Source organism: Bombina bombina, chromosome 2 (genome assembly GCF_027579735.1).
Source record: "Bombina bombina isolate aBomBom1 chromosome 2, aBomBom1.pri, whole genome shotgun sequence".
In the NCBI taxonomy this organism is placed as follows: Eukaryota; Metazoa; Chordata; class Amphibia; order Anura; family Bombinatoridae; genus Bombina; species Bombina bombina.
Window position 1 is genome coordinate 1,399,445,584 of NC_069500.1, and position 25,000 is coordinate 1,399,470,583.

The 25,000-nt window shown below is 34.7% G+C and overlaps 1 protein-coding gene across 1 annotated transcript in view; it reads right to left on the bottom strand.

Annotated features, from left to right (window-relative positions):
* The window catches only part of ADAM33 (ADAM metallopeptidase domain 33), a 165,634-nt gene that overhangs the window by 81,457 nt on the left and 59,177 nt on the right, over positions 1-25,000 (bottom strand). Inside the window, exon 4 of the mRNA XM_053704325.1 lies at positions 14,444-14,522. Coding sequence (XP_053560300.1) covers positions 14,444-14,522 — 79 coding nt within the window. The remainder of the gene's footprint in view (positions 1-14,443; positions 14,523-25,000) is intronic.

The window sequence follows — 25,000 nt, forward strand, 5'->3', positions numbered from 1 at the left end:
AATACCAAGAAAATTAAAATACAGCAAAACAAAAGACCTCATCAGCTTTAAGATAGTGAGACACGACCAGATGAGGCACCTCTCACAAGCAATCACGTCTTTCTAAATCCCACGTGTTGATTTAAAGGGACAGTCAAGTCCAAAATAAACTTTCATGATTCAGATAGGTCATGTCATTTTAAACAATTTTTCAATTTACTTTTATCAACAATTTTTCTTTGTTTCCTTGGTATTCTTAGTTGAAAGCTAAACCTAGGAGGTTCATATGCTAATTTCTTAGACCTAGAAGGCCACCTCTAATCTGAAAGCATTTTGACAGTTTTTCACCAATAGAGGGCATTAGTTCATGTGTGTCATATAGATAACACTGGGCTCACGCACGTGTAGCTCCTAGGATCTAGCACTGATTGGCTAAAATGCAAGTCAGTCAAAAGTACTTACGAGACTTCTTAGATAATCTCTTCAGATCATAGAGCTTTAGTGAATATGGTCGGGAGAAGCTGTTAGTGAATTTGCTCATTAAAGGACAAGTAAATACAGTAGATTTGCATAAACAACAAATGCATGATAAAAAGACAATGCAATTATATTTATTATAGTGCGAGCGGACATGATACGATGTAGCGTACCATGTCAGCCGCACAATGATAAATGCCGACAGCATACGCTGTCGGCATTTATCATTGCACCAGTAGTTCTTGTGAACTGCTGGTGCAATGCCGCCCCCTGCAGATTTCGCGGCAGCTATCAGGGGGTGTCAATCAACTTGATCGTATTTGATCGGGTTGATTTCTGTTCGCCGCCTCAGAGCAGGCAGACAGGTTATGGAGCCGCGGTCTTTAGACCACTGCTTCATAACTTCTGTTTCTGGCGAGCCTGAAGGCTCGCTGGAAACACGGGGCATCAAGCTCCATTCGGAGCTTGATAAATTGACCCCTTAGTCTGAACAAATTTCAAAGTTATGTATATTTCCACTTCTCCTGTATCATGTGACAGACTTCAGCCAATCACAAATGCATATATGTATATTCTATGAATTCTTGCACATGCTCAGTGGCAGCTGGTGACTTAAAAGTGTAAATATAAAAAGACTGATAATTTTGTTAATGGAACTAAATTGAAAAGTTGTTTAAAATTGCTGCTGTATCTGAATCATGAAAGTTTAATTTTGACTTGAGTGTCCCTTTAAATACTAATGTATAGCGTGTTGTCTTCACTGATTCCCGGAGGGGGTAGGCAAATGCCCCCTGGAAAAGCACTACTCACTCTAATGTTAATGAGTTCACAGTTTTTAAAGTGATGTGCAACTCATGTGTACAACAAGCACAGACTGTAACTGACATTGTTATGTGTGTGTACAACAAGCACAGACTGTAACTGACATTGTTATGTGTGTGTACAACAAGCACATACTGTAACTGACATTATTATGTGTGTGTACAACAAGCACAGACTGTAACTGACATTGTTATGTGTGTGTACAACAATCACAGACTGTAACTGACATTATTATGTGTGTGTACAACAAGCACATACTGTAACTGACATTATTATGTGTGTGTACAACAAGCACAGACTGTAACTGACATTGTTATGTGTGTGTACAACAATCACAGACTGTAACTGACATTATTATGTGTGTGTACAACAAGCACATACTGTAACTGACATTGTTATGTGTGTGTACAACAAGCACATACTGTAACTGACATTATTATGTGTGTGTACAACAAGCACAGACTGTAACTGACATTGTTATGTGTGTGTACAACAATCACAGACTGTAACTGACATTATTATGTGTGTGTACAACAAGCACAGACTGTAACTGACATTGTTATGTGTGTGTACAACAAGCACAGACTGTAACTGACATTGTTATGTGTGTGTACAACAAGCACAGACTGTAACTGACATTGTTATGTGTGTGTACAACAAGCACAGACTGTAACTGACATTGTTATGTGTGTGTACAACAAGCACAGACTGTAACTGACATTGTTATGTGTGTGTACAACAAGCACATACTGTAACTGACATTATTATGTGTGTGTACAACAAGCACAGACTGTAACTGACATTGTTATGTGTGTGTACAACAAGCACAGACTGTAACTGACATTGTTATGTGTGTGTACAACAATCACAGACTGTAACTGACATTATTATGTGTGTGTACAACAAGCACAGACTGTAACTGACATTATTATGTGTGTGTACAACAAGCACAGACTGTAACTGACATTATTATGTGTGTGTACAACAAGCACAGACTGTAACTGACATTATTATGTGTGTGTACAACAAGCACAAACTGTAACTGACATTATTATGTGTGTGTACAACAAGCACAGACTGTAACTGACATTGTTATGTGTGTGTACAACAAGCACAGACTGTAACTGACATTGTTATGTGTGTGTACAACAAGCACAGACTGTAACTGACATTGTTATGTGTGTGTACAACAAGCACAGACTGTAACTGACATTGTTATGTGTGTGTACAACAAGCACATACTGTAACTGACATTGTTATGTGTGTGTACAACAAGCACAGACTGTAACTGACATTGTTATGTGTGTGTACAACAAGCACAGACTGTAACTGACATTGTTATGTGTGTGTACAACAATCACAGACTGTAACTGACATTATTATGTGTGTGTACAACAAGCACAGACTGTAACTGACATTATTATGTGTGTGTACAACAAGCACAGACTGTAACTGACATTATTATGTGTGTGTACAACAAGCACAGACTGTAACTGACATTATTATGTGTGTGTACAACAAGCACAAACTGTAACTGACATTATTATGTGTGTGTACAACAAGCACAGACTGTAACTGACATTGTTATGTGTGTGTACAACAAGCACAGACTGTAACTGACATTGTTATGTGTGTGTACAACAAGCACAGACTGTAACTGGCATTGTTATGTGTGTGTACAACAAGCACAGACTGTAACTGACATTGTTATGTGTGTGTACAACAAGCACAGACTATAACTGACATTGTTATGTGTGTGTACAACAAGCACAGATTGTAACTGACATTGTTATGTGTGTGTACAACAAGCACAGACTGTAACTGACATTGTTATGTGTGTGTACAACAAGCACAGACTGTAACTGACATTGTTATGTGTGTGTACAACAAGCACAGACTGTAACTGACATTATTATGTGTGTGTACAACAAGCACAGATTGTAACTGACATTGTTATGTGTGTGTACAACAAGCACAGACTGTAACTGACATTGTTATGTGTGTGTACAACAAGCACAGACTGTAACTGACATTGTTATGTGTGTGTACAACAAGCACAGACTGTAACTGACATTATTATGTGTGTGTACAACAAGCACAGACTGTAACTGACATTATTATGTGTGTGGGAACATTTATGTAGCTGTTCATGGTTGTGCCGAGTTATTGTATCTGCCGGATTAGCATGGAGCAGAAGGAAATATCACTTTACCAGAGCAGCATCTCATTACCATTAGACACACCACAGGTTTTAACACCACGGCCCAGATTAGCCTACAGCACCCTGATGAATGACACTGATATAAAGATTAAAGAGACATTCTAATTCACAAATGACATGATCCCTTTCATTACAACATTACTGACCCTAAATAAATTAATGTTTATTAACCTCCACAAATAGGTTAAACACCGAGGCAAAGCCCTGTAGTACTTGAGCAGAAACCATCTGAGGATTAACAGCTCTGTGCAAATGGTTCCCTTGATTGGCTCATAACTGGTTTCCTACTTGAGAGCTGCAAACCTTGTGGTTTTGAGGGTTAAACTAGCTGGTATGTATTTTCTGAGAGTGCAAATGGACATTCTTCCCTGCTCCAGAGCAAACAATAGTTACCCAAGCCTGCCACAGCGTGCATGGTATGTGAGGTCATATAAACAACTAATTAGTGATTGTGCCCTGTAGTCACAAGGCCATTATACAGCAGCTGGGCAATGCTACTCCAACATGGTGTGTTTCCTACAGTAAACAGAATAAAACCAATTCTAACAATTGTGCAAGAAGTCATTATTTCCAATGGTGAAGCTAAACGGCACAGAGTAAAATCATATTGTCTGGAGTCAGTTTATTAAGATATGTAGATCTAGTGCTAATAGATAATATTCAGTAAATGGCCTCTCCAGCCTCACCTGTTTGTTACCTGTAAGAATCACTAGAGAACATAGTATGACTATAGCTAGTGATGTCGCAAACCTAAAATTTTCAGTTCGCGAACGGCGAACGCGAACTTCCGCAAATGTTCGTGAACCGGCGAACCGGGCGAACCGCCATAGACTTCAATAGACAGGCGAATTTTAAAACCCACAGGGACTCTTTCTGGCCACAATAGTGATGGAAAAGTTGTTTCAAGGGGACTAACACCTGGACTGTGGCATGCCGGAGGGGGATCCATGGCAAAACTCCCACGGAAAATTACATAGTTGATGCAGAGTCTGGTTTTAATCCATAAAGGGCATAAATCACCTAACATTCCTAAATTGTTTGGAATAACGTGCTTTAAAACATCACGTATGATGTTGTATCGATCAGGTAGTGTAAGTTTACGCCCGCTTCACAGTGACAGACCAAACTCCCTGTTTAACACACCGCAAACAACCGCAAACAGTCCATTTGCACAACAGCAAACTCCCCATTTGAACAAGGTTGTACCTGAGCTCTGCAATCACGGCATTCTGGTGGTGGCAACAGCATGCGTTGATTGGCGTGCTTAAGATGGCAGGGACAATTGTGGGGTGGGGGAGGGAAGAGAGCTCTTTGGGAGGGATCAGGGGGTCTGATGTGTCAGGTGGGAAGCTGATCTCTACACTAAAGCTAAAATTAACCCTGCAAGCTCCCTACAAGCTACCTAATTAACCCCTTCACTGCTGGGCATAATTCATGTGTTGTGCGCAGTTGCATTTAGTGGCCTTCTAACTACCAAAAAGCAAGCCAAAGCCATATATGTCTGCTATTTCTGAACAAAGGGGATCCCAGAGAAGCATTTACAACTATTTGTGCCATAATTGCACAAGCTGTTTGTAAATAATTTCAGTGAGAAACCTAAAGTTTGGAAAAAGTTGACTATTTTTTTTAATTTGATTGCATTTGGCGGTGAAACTGGTGGCATGAAATATACCAAAATGGGCCTAGATCAATACTTGGGGTTGTCTACTACACTACACTAAAGCTAAAATTAACCCTACAAGCTCCCTACAAGCTCTCTAATTAACCCCTGCACTGCTGAGCATAATACATGTGTGGTGCGCAGCGGCATTTAGCGGCCTTCTAATTACCAAAAAGCAATGCCAAAGCCATATATGTCTGCTATTTCTGAAAAAAGGGGATCCCAGAGAAGCATTTACAACCATTTATGCCATAATTGCACAAGCTATTTGTAAATCATTTCAGTGAGAAACCTAAAGTTTGTGAAAAAATTTGTGAAAAAGTGAACAATTTTTTTTATTTGATCGCATTTGGTGGTGAAATGGTGGCATGAAATATACCAAAATGGGCCTAGATCAATACTTTGGGATGTCTTCTAAAAAAAAATATATACATGTCAATGGCTATTCAGGGATTCCTGACAGATATCAGTGTTCCAATGTAACTAGCGCTAATTTTGAAAAAAAGTGGTTTGGAAATAGCAAAGTGCTACTTGTATTTATTGCCCCATAAATTGCAAAAAAAGCAAAGAACATGTAAACATTGGGTATTTCTAAACTCAGGACAAAATTTAGAAACTATTTAGCATGGGTGTTTTTTGGTGGTTGTAGATGAGTAACAGATTTTGGGGGTCAAAGTTAGAAAAAGTGTGTTTTTTCCATTTTTTCCTCATATTTTATAATTTTTTTATAGTAAATTATAGGATATTATGAAAATAATGGTATCTTTAGAAATTCCATTTAATGGCGAGAAAAACGGTATATAATATGTGTGGGTACAGTAAACGAGTAAGAGGAAAATTACAGCTAAACACAAACACCGCAGAAATGTAAAAATAGCCCTGGTCCCAAACGGACAGAAAATGGAAAAGTGCTGTGGTCATTAAGGGGTTAATGTACACTACTGTTACACCAGATATGAGTTCAACTGGTGTGACACTGTGCCCTGGCAGGCCCTGAAACGCACACGTGTGAAGGAAACTGACTGCTATTATTTCACAGTCAAAAAAGTGTTGTTTTTTTTAAATGTACACTACTGTTACACCAGATATGAGTGGTGGCACTGGGCAAGTGGGCACAGTATACGCTGTGAGCCTGACACACACGCTGGCAGGCAGGCAACTGCAATTAGATTACACAGGGAAAAAAAAAAAAAAAGCAGACTGATGTTCTAGCCCTAAAAAGGGCTTTTTGGGGTGCTGTCCTTACAGCAGAGATCAGATGAGTCCTTCAGGACTGTAGTGGACACTGAATACACTAGCCTAGCTATCGATTTCCCTATTAAATCAGCAGCAGCTACACTGTCCCTCCTCTCACTAAGAATGCAGCTTCCGAATTAATCTAAAATGGATGCTGTCCAGGAGGTGGGAGGGTCTGGGAGGGAGGGTTTGCTGCTGATTGGCTGGAATGTGTCTGCTGACTGTGAGGTACAGGGTCAAAGTTTACTCAATGATGATGAATAGGGGGCAGACCGAACATCGCATATGTTCGCCCTTCGCGGCGAACGCGAACATGCTATGTTCGCCGGGAACTATTCGCCGGCGAACTATTCGCGACATCACTAACTATAGCATAAGTATAACAAGAGCTGGTGATAACAGAGAGCTGGGAGAAGATGGTGATAAGGTGTATTCCGCAGTTCAATGGCACTTAACCAATAGGTCTTTGTAAACATAAGGGTCAACCACAATCTTGCACTTGTTATTAGCAGTTAACGATTGCTGTGCTTTGGCTGATATTGGGGTTTATCACAATCATTTAGAAAACTTATCAAATAATTCTCAACAGAAAAACACCATTAAAGTTTATGGGTGATTTTTGTAAATAAATAATTTGATATATTTTTAAAATCTCAGCTCTTTATAAGCCGTTAACATCCACAATTAAGAAACAATAGATTGTGATCAACCACATAATAAAAAAATAAGTAACTGATTTTCTGACTCAACTGTTTATCTGAGTAGTGCCTAATACAATGAGCCACTGACTTGATTTGCAGATAAACGGCTAGATTACAAGTGGAGCAATAAATATTGCTTGCGCACAAGCGATATTAGCGCTCCACTTTTTAATACCAGCACACGATAATGTGCGCTGGTTATGCAAGGAAATCACAATGCGAATGCAAGATCTCGTTCACATTTCTAGGAAGCTTTGCGCTCACGAGCTTGCGCTTTTCATAGGCTCAGAGATGGCATCAGAACCTCGCAGAGCAAAGGAATTAAGTAGCGCAGAATCGGATCTCTGGTTAATTTTCTTAGCACTAATTGCTACCACGAGCTTGTGGTAACAAGTGGCTGGTTAATAATCTCACTCCCGCAAATGGCAAATTTGTCTGTTTGCTGGAGCACGATAATTTATTGCTCCACTTTTAATCCAGCCCAAATTGTACTAAAGTCAACTGTTCAATATGGTGCTCGGACAAAATGCTGACGGACAAAATGCCAACGGACATTTGTCCATCAGACATATGTCCGAGAGACTGTGTTCCGATGTAGGCCGAGGGCAGATACGCTCTAAAGTGTTCTGTTCTAATAAGAGCCTTGGGCGCCGCAACCGCCTCTGGGAACCTAGTCATGGTTCCCATCTCCCAGTGACGTGCTTTTAACTATCTGTCTATCTATCTGTTTATTTTTCTATATTTATCTATATATCTTTTGATCTATATCTATCCTTATCTATTTATCTATCTCGTGCCCAGACTGTTATCCAACGGCCATTTGTCTGTCGGAATATTATCCGTCACACAAATGTCAGTCGGACAAATGTCCGTCAGATAACAGTATGGCCACGGTTCAATATATAGTTTGTCCTGCAGTGTCATCTCTACAAATTACACCAGGGGGCGCTCCTAGGAGGCTCACCAGTGACTTGTTGGCTGTGCCATGGGGGGCATGAGCGCCGCTGGCACAGTAGTGGAGGAAAATCAGTAATTACTACCCCTGGGGTGCACATGGGGTTGAGGCATTTTTCTTTGTGGCGGGGAGGGGTTTATTCTCCCTGGCAATGCCACTACTGCCCTGTAATATTATACAAATTTTAATAGCTAAGTTGTAGCACATTATTTTCTTCTCTTCTGTTAGTAAAATCTTTTTTTTTTTTTTTTTTATGAAACCCCCACAAAACGTTAATAAACACAAAAGTAGCAAGATTAGTGATTATTAATAAAGTATCAATTAAAGTGACAGTAAATCCTATCACTTCAAAAATGCTAGGATTGACCTGCACTAAAAATAAAGGTGAGCTTCATTCAACTGTGCAGAAGGTACCGTTATTTTGCCATGGCTTCCTTGTTAACATAAGGGGCTCCGGCCCCCCATGGCAAAAGTCTTGTGCTGTATGTAAGCGTGGCTATTGGCTAAGATGTAGAAACCTCACCTTATTGAATGAAAAAGACTTCCTGTGGGTATCCCGGAGCCGCTTAGGTTAGCAGTGAAGCCATGAAAATGCAATTGCGCCTACTCTAAGCAATAGATTTTTTTCAAACAAATTTCAAAATGTCCTTTACTTTGCTAGTCCCCCTGTATCATGTGACAGCCAATCACAGTCTCATGCATGTATACACAGTGAACTCTTGCACATGCTCAGTAGCAGCTGGTGCCTCAGGAAGTGTGCATATTAAAAGATTATGCACAATTTTACAATGGAAGTAAATAAGAAAGTCTCTCAAAATGGCATGCTCTATCTGAATCATGAAGGTTTCATTTTTACTTTAAAGGGACATGAAACCTATTTTTTTTAATTTCATGATTCAGATTTAAAAAGTTCTAATTTACTTCTATTATCAATTTTCTTTGTTTTCTTAGTATTGTTTGTTGAAAAGCAGGGATGCAAGCTTATGAGCCAGCCCATTTCTGGAGCACTATATGGCAGCAGTTTTGCAAGATTGTTATCTATTTGCAAGAGCACTAGAGGGCAGCACTATTTCCTGTCATGTAGTACTAATGTTATACATTAGCAAGAGCACTAGATGGCAGCACTATTTCCTGTCATGTAGTACTAATGTTATACATTAGCAGGAGCACTAGATGGTAGCACTATTTCCTGTCATGTACTACTAATGTTATACAGTAGCAAGAGCACTAGATGGCAGCACTATTGCCTGTCATGTAGTACTAATGTTATACAGTAGCAAGAGCACTAGATGGCAGCACTATTTCCTGTCATGTAGTACTAATGTTATACATTAGCAAGAGCACTAGATGGCAGCACTATTTCCTGTCATGTAGTACTAATGTTATACATTAGCAGGAGCACTAGATGGTAGCACTATTTCCTGTCATGTACTACTAATGTTATACAGTAGCAAGAGCACTAGATGGCAGCACTATTGCCTGTCATGTAGTACTAATGTTATACAGTAGCAAGAGCACTAGATGGCAGCACTATTTCCTGTCATGTAGTACTAATGTTATACAGTAGCAAGAGCACTAGATGGCAGCACTATTTCCTGTCATGTAGTACTAATGTTATACAGTAGCAAGAGCACTAGATGGCAGCACTATTTCCTGTCATGTAGTACTAATGTTATACATTAGCAAGAGCACTAGATGGCAGCACTATTTCCTGTCATATAGTACTAATGTTATACATTAGCAAGAACACTAGATGACAGCACTATTTCCTGTCATCTAGTACTAATGTTATTCATTAGCAAGAGCACTAGAGGGCAGCACTATTTCCTGTCATATAGTACTAATGTTATACATTAGCAAGAGCACTAGAGGGCAGCACTATTTCCTGTCATGTAGTACTAATGTTATACATTAGCAAGAGCACTAGATGGCAGCACTATTTCCTGTCATATAGTACTAATGTTATACATTAGCAAGAACACTAGATGACAGCACTATTTCCTGTCATCTAGTACTAATGTTATTCATTAGCAAGAGCACTAGAGGGCAGCACTATTTCCTGTCATATAGTACTAATGTTATACATTAGCAAGAGCACTAGAGGGCAGCACTATTTCCTGTCATGTAGTACTAATGTTATACATTAGCAAGAGCACTAGATGGCAGCACTATTTCCTGTCATATAGTACTAATATTATACATTATCAATGAACACTAGATGGCAGCACTATTTCCTGTCATGTAGTACTAATGTTATACATTACCAAGAGCACTAGATGGCAGCACTATTTCCTGTCATGTAGTACTAATGTTATACATTAGCAAGAGCACTAGATGGCAGCACTATTTCCTGTCATGTAGTACTAATGTTATACATTAGTAAGAGCACTAGATGGCAGCACTATTTCCTGTCATGTAGTACTAATGTTATACATTAGTAAGAGCACTAGATGGCAGCACTATTTCCTGTCATGTGGTACTAATGTTATACATTAGCAAGAGCACTAGATGGCAGCACTATTTCCTGTCATGTAGTACTAATGTTATACATTAGCAAGAGCACTAGATGGCAGCACTATTTTCTGTCATGTAGTACTAATGTTATACATTAGCAAGAGCACTAGATAGCAGCACTATTTCCTGTCATGTAGTACTGATGTTATACATTAGCAAGAGCACTAGATGGCAGCACTATTTCCTGTCATGTAGTACTAATGTTATACATTAGCAAGAGCACTAGATGGCAGCACTATTTCCTGTCATGTAGTACTAATGTTATACATTAGCAAGAGCACTAGATGGCAGCACTATTTCCTGTCATGTAGTACTAATGTTATACATTAGCAAGAGCACTAGAGGGCAGCACTATTTCCTGTCATGTAGTACTAATGTTATATATTAGCAGGAGCACTAGAGGGCAGCACTATTTCCTGTCATGTAGTACTAATGTTATACATTAACAAGAGCACTAGAGGGCAGCACTATTTCCTGTCATGTAGTACTAATGTTATACATTAGTAAGAGCACTAGAGGGCAGCACTATTTCCTGTCATGTAGTACTAATGTTATACATTAGCAAGAGCACTAGATGGCAGCGCTATTTCCTGTCATATAGTACTAATGTTATACATAAGCAAGAGCACTAGATGGCAGCGCTATTTCCTGTCATATAGTACTAATGTTATACATTAGCAAGAGCACTAGATGGCAGCACTATTTCCTGTCATGAAGTACTAATGTTATACATTAGCAATAGCACTAGATGTCAGCACTATTTCCTGTCATGTAGTACTAATGTTATACATTAGCAAGAGCACTAGATGGCAGCACTATTTCCTGTCATGTAGTACTGATGTTATACATTAGCAGGAGCACTAGATGGCAGCACTATTTCCTTTCATGTAGTACTAATGTTATACATTAGCAAGAGCACTAGATGGCAGCACTATTTCCTGTCATATAGTACTAATGTTATACATTAGCAGGAGCACTAGGTGGCAGCACTATTTCCTGTCATGTAGTACTAATGTTATACATTAGCAAGAGCACTAGATGGCAGCACTATTTCCTGTCATGTAGTACTAATGTTATACATTAGCAAGAGCACTAAATGGCAGCACTATTTCCTGTCATGTAGTACTAATGTTATACATTAGCAAGAGCACTAGATGGCAGCACTATTTCCTGTCATGTAGTACTAATGTTATACATTAGCAAGAGCACTAGAGGGCAGCACTATTTCCTGTCATGTAGTACTAATGTTATACATTACCAAGAGCACTAGATGGCAGCACTATTTCCTGTCATGTAGTACTAATGTTATACATTAGCAAGAGCACTAGATGGCAGCACTATTTCCTGTCATGTAGTACTAATGTTATACATTAACAAGAGCACTAGAGGGAAGCACTATTTCCTGTCATGTAGTACTAATGTTATACATTAGCAAGAGCATTAGATGGCAGCACTATTTCCTGTCATGTAGTACTAATGTTATACATTAGCAAGAGCATTAGATGGCAGCACTATTTCCTGTCATGTAGTACTAATGTTATACATTAGCAAGAGCACTAGATGGCAGCACTATTTCCTGTCATGTAGTACTAATGTTATACATTAGCAAGAGCACTAGATGGCAGCACTATTTCCTGTCATGTAGTACTAATGTTATACATTAGCAGGAGCACTAGAGGGCAGCACTATTTCCTGTCATGTAGTACTAATGTTATACATTAGCAAGAGCACTAGAGGGCAGCACTATTTCCTGTCATATAGTACTAATGTTATACATTAGCAAGAGCACTAGATGGCAGCACTATTTCCTGTTATGTAGTACTAATGTTATACATAAGCAAGAGCACTAGATGGCAGTGCTATTTCCTGTCATGTAGTACTAATGTTATACATTAGCAAGAGCACTAGATGGCAGCACTATTTCCTGTCATGTAGTACTAATGTTATACATTAGCAGGAACACTAGATGGCAGCACTATTTCCTGTCATGTAGTACTAATGTTATACATTAGCAAGAGCACTAGATGGCAGCACTATTTCCTGTCATGTAGTACTAATGTTATACATTAGCAAGAGCAGTAGAGGGCAGCACTATTTCCTGTCATGTAGTACTAATGTTATACATTAGCAAGAGCACTGGATGGCAGCACTATTTCCTGTCATGTATTACTAATGTTATACATTAGCAAGAGCACTGGATGGCAGCACTATTTCCTGTCATGTAGTACTTATGTTATACATTAGCAAGAGCACTAGATGGCAGCACTATTTCCTGTCATGTAGTACTAATGTTATACATTAGCAAGAGCACTAGATGGCAGCACTATTTCCTGTCATGTAGTACTAATGTTATACATTAGCAAGAGCACTAGATGGCAGCACTATTTCCTGTCATGTAGTACTAATGTTATACATTAGCAAGAGCACTAGATGGCAGCACTATTTCCTGTCATGTAGTACTAATGTTATACATTAACAAGAGCACTAGAGGGCAGCACTGTTTCCTGTCATGTAGTACTAATGTTATACATTAGCAGGAGCACTAGAGGGCAGCACTATTTCCTGTCATGTAGTACTAATGTTATACATTAGCAAGAGCACTAGATGGCAGCACTATTTCCTGTCATGTAGTACTAATGTTATACATTAGCAAGAGCACTAGATGGCAGCACTATTTCCTGTCATGTAGTACTAATGTTATACATTAACAAGAGCACTAGAGGGCAGCACTGTTTCCTGTCATGTAGTACTAATGTTATACATTAGCAAGAGCACTAGATGGCAGCACTATTTCCTGTCATGTAGTACTAATGTTATACATTAGCAAGAGCACTAGATGGCAGCACTATTTCCTGTCATGTAGTACTAATGTTATACATTAACAAGAGCACTAGAGGGCAGCACTGTTTCCTGTCATGTAGTACTAATGTTATACATTAGCAGGAGCACTAGAGGGCAGCACTATTTCCTGTCATGTAGTACTAATGTTATACATTAGCAGGAGCACTAGATGGCAGCACTATTTCCTGTCATGTAGTACTAATGTTATACATTAACAAGAGCACTAGAGGGCAGCACTGTTTCCTGTCATGTAGTACTAATGTTATACATTAGCAGGAGCACTAGAGGGCAGCACTATTTCCTGCCATGCAGTCCACAAGGTTTCTCTTCAGCACAGAATATCAGGGGAATGAAGCAAATTTGATAAAGGATGTAAATTGGAAACTTTAAAAAAATGGTTTGTTCTGTCTGAATCACAAAAGAAAAATTTGGGGTTTCATATCCCTTTAAAGGGCCACTAAACTCAAAATCTTTCTTTCATGATTCAGATAGAACATACAAATTTAAACAACATTACAATTTACTTCTATTATTTATTTTGCTTCATTTTTTAGATATCCTTATTTGAAGAAAAAGCAATTCAAATGGGTGAGCCAATCACATGAGGCTTATATGTGCAGCAACCAATCAGCAGCTACTGAGCATATCTAGATATTCTTTTCAGCAAAGAATATCAAGAGAATAAAACAAATTAGATAATAGAAGTAAATTAGAAAGATGTTTAAAAATGCATTCTCTTTCTAAATCATGAAAGAAAAAATGTGGGTTTCATGTCCCTTTAAGCATAGCAAGTAAAAAGAATAAAGATTGCTGATTGTAAAAAGCATCCACATTGAAAGAGCTGTTAGCATGCAGATAATTCACCAAAGTAAGATTATGATCAATCCCATAGTTCTGTGCAAGCGACAGTCTAATAATACATTGCTCTAGCACAAACAAGCATTTTATCATTGTCTTTATTGTCCCTTTATCATCTGCCTTGTTAAAGGTGTTTGCGGACTGGAGTGAGAAACGGGAATCTGATAAAACGTACGTACCAAATGGCTGGGTGACTCTGTAACCAATGTACCATCCTCTGTATAATGAGACGCAGTAAAATTGGTTGTAAGAAGGTCACTAAAATAAAATAATAATAATAATTGTAAATCTGTAACTGTATTATATTAGTATGTATCTTATTTACTGTAATAAACTTCTAGACATTCACTATATGAACAACCAACACTCGCACTGAAGATGGGGCATAAGAGTATTCGTCAGATAGAGAGTCATATAAAGTCCTATGTAAATGTATTTAAAGGGACAAAAAACGCTAAATACATTTCATGCATCTTCCTCTAATTCTCAGTGCTGCCATTTTGGAATCTAGGTTACACCGCAGGTATCTAAAAGAGAGTTACTGTACATGTGCAAACTCATCAGCACTGGGATACAGTGACAGCTAAATAACAACATGGCAGCACCCATGACTAGATGAAGGCGGGGCAAAAAAATGCCCCCCCCCCCCAAAGTTACATTAGTAGAAAGAAATAGTAATATACATGCTGCTCTTCCTAATGATTTTGATGATAGATAAATATGCACTAATAAAAGGCTCCCCTGCATTAGGATTGTAAATATTCTGCATACGCCTATGTATAAACTGGATGCTAGGGCCCCCTACAGCCCTAAAGCCTTGGTGCCACTGCACCTGTTGCACCAATGGTAGTTCCACCCCTGCATCAGTTAATCAACCTATTTCTTCATATACAGAGGATCTCATGACCCTTGCAGCTGTTATCTCCATGCAGACGATGGTCACTGGATATCTTCTGTATTGTTGCAGAGAGATTTAAAGAGATAGTCTATTACATCAACATTTTTATTGTTTAAAAAGATAGATACTCCCTTTATTACCCATTCTTCAGTTTTGCATAAGCAGCTAATACACTTTTTACCTCTAGGATTACCTTGTATCTAAGCATCTGCAGACTGCCCCCTTATCTCAGTTCTTTTGACAGACTTGCAATCAGTGTCCACTCCTAAGTAACTCCACAGGGGTGAGTACAATGTTATCTATATGGCACACAGGAACTAATGCCCTCTAGCTGTATTTGGACAGCGACACCATTTACATAGTTTTGATTCTATGCCCCACCACAATGGATTTTAAATGAAGCCATTAAAGGGCAATTATAGTAAAAAAATGACATGCTCTATTAGATTAGAACATGTAATTTTTTACTATAATTGCCCTGTAATTGCTTCATTTTAAGACTTGTGACCCAGCAGCACTGTGTTTTTAACCCCTGCAAACATATAGTAACACCTCTTGGGACTGGTAGAGCACTCAACCAAAATGCCGCTGATCCAATCATCAGAGCTAGCTCCCCATCTGAGTTGTGCAGCTAGCGTTGCTGATTAGATCAGTGGCATTATCTGCTCCAGGGGGTCGATCCGATAAAAATCGTCGCCCGCAAAAGCCGGCGACGAAAATTTTTACGCTGGTTTGGTATCACATATACGGCGTATTGGTATCCAATATGCAGCGTAAGGACTTACGTGGCGAAAATGGAGAAATCGTACTCCATTTTCATCTCGCCACAAAAAGCAGCCGTAAGAAGCCTTACGCTGACTATTGGAGCCCCGTAACTCCCTAAACTAACTAGAAAATAAACCTAACACCTAACGCATGCTCAATGTCTATCTACCTGTCACCCGCGATCTGCTAAATAAAACCTAACACCTAACACATGCGCAATGTCTATCTACCTGTCAACCGCGATCCCCCCCCCCGCCGAAATCCCTAATAAAGTTATTAACCCCTAAACCGCCGCTCCCGGACCCCGCCGCCATCTACATAAACTAACCCCCTACTCTGAGCCCCTAAAACCGCCGCCATCTACCTTATCTATCGCCTAATGTGAACCCCTAAAACCGCCGCCACCTACCTTATCTATCCCCTAATGTGAACCCCTTACACCGCTGTCATCTACCTTATCTATCCCCTAATCTGACCCCTTACACCGCCACCACCTATATAAAAATTATTAACCCCTAATCTAATCCCCCTATACCGCCGCCAGCTATATTAATATTATTAACCCCTAATGTAAGCCCCTTACACCGCCGCCATCTCTATTAAAATTATTAACCCCTAATTTAATCTACCTACCCCGCCGCCAGCTATATTATCTATATTAACCCTAAGTATATTATAGTTAATATAGTTATTACATTATATATATTAACTATATTAACCCTAATTATATTAGGGTTAATATAGTTAATATAGTTACTATAGTATTTATATTAACTATATTAACTCTATCTAACCCTAACACCACTAACTAAATTTATATTAAATTAATCTAATTCATATTATAAACTAAAATATTCCTATTTAAATCTAAATACTTACCTATAAAATAAACCCTAAGGTAGCTACAATATAATTAATAATTACATTGTAGCTATGTTAGGGTTAATATTTATTTTACAGGTAAATTGTTAATTATTTTAACTAGGTATAATAGCTATTAAATAGTTATTAACTATTTAATATCTACCTAGTTAAAATAATTACCCAATAACCTGTAAAAAAAATCCTAACCTAAGTTACAAATACACCTACACTATCAATAAATTAAATAAACTACAAATATCTATCTAAAAATACAATTAAATAAACTAAACTAAATTACAAAAAAAAACACACTAAATTACAAAAAATAAAAAAAAGATTACAAGATTTTTAAGCTAATTACACCTATTCTAAGCCCCCTAATAAAATAATAAAGCCCCCCAAAATAAAAAAAATTCCCTGCCCTATTCTAAATTAAAAAAAGTTCAAAGCTCTTTACCTTACTAGCCCTTAAAAGGGCCTTTTGTGGGGCATGCCCCAAAGAATTCAGCTCTTTTGCATTTAAAAACATATACAATACCCCCCCCCCATTACAACCCACCACCCACATACCCCTATTCTAAACCCACCCAAACCCCCCTTAAAAAAGCCTAACACTACCCCCCTGAATCAGCCAATCGGATTGAACTTGAATCTGATTGGCTGATTCAATCAGCCAATCAGATTTTTCTAACTTAATTCCGATTGGCTGATAGAATCCTATCAGCCAATCGGAATTCGGCGGACGCCATCTTGGATGACGTCATTTAAAGGTACCTCATTCGTCGTTCAGTCGTCGGCCGGGATGGATGATCCGCGGCGGCGGAGCGAAAAAAGATGATTGAAGATGCCGCTTCATGGAAGATGCTGCCGGAAGGAAGAAGACTTTGCTGCCGCTTGGAGGAAGACGTCGCCGGGAGGAAGAATTCTTCTTTGCCGCTTGGAGGAAGACATCGCCAGAGGAAGAATTCTTCTTTGCCGCTTGGAGGAAGACATCGCCGGAGGAAGAATTCTTCTTTGCCGCTTGGAGCAAGACATCGCCCGGATCGGATGAGGAGTTCGGCCCGGTGTGGTGAAGACAAGGTAGGGAGATCTTCAGGGGGGTAGTGTTAGGCTTTTTTAAGGGGGGTTTGGGTGGGTTTAGAATAGGGGTATGTGGGTGGTGGGTTGTAATGGGGGGGGGTATTGTATATGTTTTTAAATGCAAATGAGCTGAATTCTTTGGGGCATGCCCCACAAAAGGCCCTTTTAAGGGCTGGTAAGGTAAAGAGCTTTGAACTTTTTTTAATTTAGAATAGGGCAGGGAATTTTTTTTATTTTGGGGGGCTTTAGTATTTTATTAGGGGGCTTAGAATAGGTGTAATTAGCTTAAAAATCTTGTAATTTTTTTTATTTTTTGTAATTAGTGTTTGCTTTTTTTTTGTAATTTAGTTTAGTTTATTTAATTGTATTTTTAGATAGATATTTGTAGTTTATTTAATTTATTGATAGTGTAGGTGTATTTGTAACTTAGGTTAGGATTTATTTTACAGGTAATTGGGTAATTATTTTAACTAGGTAGATATTAAATAGTTAATAACTATTTAATAGCTATTATACCTAGTTAAAATAATTAACAATTTACCTGTAAAATAAATATTAACCCTAACATAGCTACAATGTAATTATTAATTATATTGTAGCTATCTTAGGGTTTATTTTATAGGTAAGTATTTAGATTTAAATAGGAATATTTTAGTTTATAATATGAATTAGATTAATTTAATATAAATTTAGTTAGGGGTGTTAGGGTTAGATAGAGTTAATATAGTTAATATAAATACTATAGTAACTATATTAACTATATTAACCCTAATATAATTAGGGTTAATATAGTTAATATATATAATGTAATAACTATATTAACTATAATATACTTAGGGTTAATATAGATAATATAGCTGGCGGCGGGGTAGGTAGATTAAATTAGGGGTTAATAATTTTAATAGAGATGGCGGCGGTGTAAGGGGCTTACATTAGGAGTTAATAATTTTAATAGAGATGGCGGCGGTGTAAGGGGCTTACATTAGGGGTTAATAATTTTAATAGAGATAGCGGCGGTGTAAGGGGCTTACATTAGGGGTTAATAATTTTAATAGAGATGGCGGCGGTGTAAGGGGCTTACATTAGGGGTTAATAATTTTAATAGAGATGGCGGCGGTGTTAGGGGCTCACTTTAGGGGGTTATAGATTTAATATAGCTGGCGGCGGGGTACGGGAGCGGGGGTTTAGGGGTTAATAACTTTATTAGGTTGCGGCGAGGTACGGGAGCAGCGGTTTAGGGGTTAATAACTTTTTTTATTGTTAGGCTAGTGAGGGGGGATAGAGGGTTAGACGTGTCGGGCTATGTTTAGGAGGCGTGTTAGACAGTGCGGGTGATTTAGACTTTAGTCAGGTTTTATAGGCGTCGGCAGTTTCTAACGTGGCGCAAGTCACTGGCAACTCCAAAAATCTGTACTTACGCAGATTTCTGGACATCGCTGTTTTGTGAGACTTGCGCCACTTTAGCAAGTGACGGCGCCGCATATTGGATAGCTCGAGTTGCGAGCTGAAACTGCGGGCGACGCGGGTTCCCTCGCTTGCGCCGCAGACTGCGATCTATATCGGATCGCGCCCCAGGCCAGCAGTGCTCTATAAGTTCAGAGCTGTATTTCTGCTGTGTGCAAGGGTGTAAATACCTTTCTATTTAAAGTATCTACAGGTGTTACATTTTACACCAAGCTTTACAAAGAAACTGTTTTACTGTTTATAAAGGTATTGTTTATTCTGGTATGCTGCCTGTGTAGTACAGACATGTCTTTGCAATGAGTAAGCAAGCTTTACTTCTATAAACACAATAATTCATGTAATGAGTCTAATTGTGCTGATCAGATAGACAAAATTAAAGGGAATTGAGTATCTTCAATGCATGTGACTCACTGCTTTGTACATCTCATGTATACTACTATATGTTTTGTAATATTTTAAAGCCCAGTGACAACCAGAGCAATCAATCACATTTCTACGTGTAAAAACATTAAGGGCTAGATTACAAGTGGAGTGCAAAATATTGCTTTTGCAAAAGCGAAATTTGCGCTCCACTAAGCAATACCAGCACACGTAAATGTGCACTGGTATTACAAGTTAGCTGCAATGCGAACGTGACCAATCGGAGCCTCGTTCTCATGATGATAGACACAGCATGAGAAATAGCGCAGCAAAGGGGGTAAGTCGTGCAGTGATGGCAGCAAATTGTAAATATTTATGTATATACACACATTAACACATAAATATATTTGTATATACACATAGTAACACATAAATATATATATATACACATAGTAACACATAAATATATATGTATATACACATAGTAACACATAAATATATATGTATATACACATAGTAACACATAAATATATATGTATATACACATAGTAACACATAAATATATATGTATATACACATAATAACACATAAATATATATGTATATACACATAGTAACACATAAATATATATGTATATACACATACTAACACATAAATATATATGTATATACACATATTAACACATAAATATATATGTATATACACACACATTAACACATAAATATATATGTATATACACATAGTAACACATTAATATATATGTATATACACATAGTAACACACAAATATATATGTATATACACATAGTAACACATAAATATATCTGTATATACACACATTAACACATAAATATATATGTATATACACATAATAACACATAAATATATATGTATATACACATAGTAACACACAAATATATATGTATATACACATAGTAACACATAAATATATCTGTATATACACACATTAACACATAAATATATATGTATATACACACATTAACACATAAATATATATGTATATACACACATTAACACACAAATATATATGTATATACACATAGTAACACATAAATATATATGTATATACACATAGTAACACATAAATATATATGTATATACACACAGTAACACATAAATATATATATGTATATACACATAGTAACACATAAATATATCTGTATATACACATAATAACACATAAATATATATGTATATACACATATTAACACATAAATATATATGTATATACACATATTAACACATAAATATATATGTATATACACATAGTAACACATAAATATATATGTATATACACATAGTAACACATAAATATATATGTATATACACACATAACACATAAATATATATGTATATACACATAGTAACACATAAATATATATGTATATACACACATTAACACATAAATATATATGTATATACACATAGTAACACATAAATATATATGTATATACACACATTAACACACAAATATATATGTATATACACATATTAACACATAAATATATCTGTACATACACATATTAACACATAAATATATCTGTACATACACATATTAACACATAAATATATATGTATATACACACATAACACATAAATATATATGTATATACACATAGTAACACATAAATATATATGTATATACACACATTAACACACAAATATATATGTATATACACATATTAACACATAAATATATCTGTACATACACATATTAACACATAAATATATCTGTACATACACATATTAACACATAAATATATATGTATATACACATAGTAACACATAAATATATATGTATATACACATACTAACACATAAATATATATGTATATACACATAGTAACACATAAATATATATGTATATACACATACTAACACATAAATATATATGTATATACACATACTAACACATAAATATATATGTATATACACATAGTAACACATAAATATATATGTATATACACATACTAACACATAAATATATATGTATATACACATACTAACACATAAATATATATGTATATACACATAGTAACACATAAATATATATGTATATACACATACTAACACATAAATATATATGTATATACACATAGTAACACATAAATATATATATGTATATACACATATTAACACATAAATATATCTGTATATACACATAGTAACACATAAATATATATGTATATACACATAGTAACACATAAATATATATGTATATACACATAGTAACACATAAATATATATGTATATACACATACTAACACATAAATATATATGTATATACACATATTAACACATAAATATATCTGTATATACACATAGTAACACATAAATATATATGTATATACACACATTAACACATAAATATATATGTATATACACATAGTAACACATAAATATATATGTATATACACATAGTAACACATAAATATATATGTATATACACACATTAACACATAAATATATATGTATATACACATAGTAACACATAAATATATATGTATATACACATAGTAACACATAAATATATCTGTATATACACATAGTAACACATAAATATATATGTATATACACATAGTAACACATAAATATATATGTATATACACATATTAACACATAAATATATATATGTATATACACACATTAACACATAAATATATCTGTATATACACATAGTAACACATAAATATATATGTATATACACATAGTAACACATAAATATATATGTATATACACATAGTAACACATAAATATATATGTATATACACATAGTAACACATAAATATATATGTATATACACACATTAACACATAAATATATATGTATATACACATAGTAACACATAAATATATATGTATATACACACATTAACACATAAATATATATGTTTATACACATACTAACACATAAATATATATGTATATACACACATTAACACATAAATATATATGTTTATACACATACTAACACATAAATATATATGTATATACACACATTAACACATAAATATATATGTTTATACACATACTAACACATAAATATATATGTATATACACACATTAACACATAAATATATATGTATATACACACATTAACACATAAATATATATGTATATACACACATTAACACATAAATATATATGTATATACACACATTAACACATAAATATATATGTATATACACACATTAACACATAAATATATATGTATATACACACATTAACACATAAATATATATGTATATACACACATTAACACAATATACACACATTAACACATAAATATATATGTATATACACACATTAACACATAAATATATATGTATATACACACATTAACACATAAATATATATGTATATACACACATTAACACATAAATATATATGTATATACACACATTAACACATAAATATATATGTATATACACATATTAACACATAAATATATATGTATATACACATAGTAACATAAATATATCTGTATATACACATAGTAACACATAAATATATATGTATATACACATAGTAACATAAATATATCTGTATATACACATAATAACACATAAATATATATGTATATACACATAGTAACACATAAATATATATGTATATACACATAGTAACACATAAATATATATGTATATATGCATAATAACACATAAATATATATGTATATACACATAGTAACATAAATATATCTGTATATACACATAATAACACATAAATATATATGTATATAAGCATATTAACACATAAATATATATGTATATACACATAGTAACACATAAATATATATCTATATACACACATTAACACATAAATATATATGTATATAAGCATATTAACACATAAATATATATGTATATACACATAGTAACACATAAATATATATCTATATACACACATTAACACATAAATATATATGTATATACACATGTTAACACATAAATATATATGTATATACACATAGTAACACATAAATATATATCTATATACACACATTAACACATAAATATATATGTATATACACATATTAACACATAAATATATATGTATATACACACATTAACACATAAATATATATGTATATACACACATTAACACATAAATATATATGTATATACACACATTAACACATAAATATATATGTATATACACACATTAACACATAAATATATATGTATATACACACATTAACACATAAATATATATGTATATACACACATTAACACATAAATATATATGTATATACACACATTAACACATAAATATATATGTATATACACACATTAACACATAAATATATATGTATATACACACATTAACACATAAATATATATGTATATACACACATTAACACATAAATATATATGTATATACACACATTAACACATAAATATATATGTATATACACACATTAACACATAAATATATATGTATATACACACATTAACACATAAATATATATGTATATACACACATTAACACATAAATATATATGTATATACACACATTAACACATAAATATATATGTATATACACACATTAACACATAAATATATATGTATATACACACATTAACACATAAATATATATGTATATACACACATTAACACATAAATATATATGTATATACACACATTAACACATAAATATATATGTATATACACACATTAACACATAAATATATCTGTACATACATACATTAACACATAAATATATATGTATATACACACATTAACACATAAATATATATGTATATAAGCATATTAACACATAAATATATATGTATATACACATATTAACACATAAATATATATGTATATACACATAGTAACACATAAATATATATGTATATACACATAGTAACACATAAATATATATGTATATACACACATTAACACATAAATATATATGTATATACACATATTTATATACACATATTAACACATAAATATAGATGTATATACACATATTAACACATAAATATATATGTATATACACATATAAACACATAAATATATATGTATATACACACATTAACACATAAATATATATGTATATACACATATTAACACATAAATATATATGTATATACACATATTAACACATAAATATATATGTATATACACATAGTAACACATAAATATATATGTATATACACATAATAACACATAAATATATATGTATATACACATAGTAACACATAAATATATATGTATATACACATAGTAACACATAAATATATCTGTATATACACATAATAACACATAAATATATATG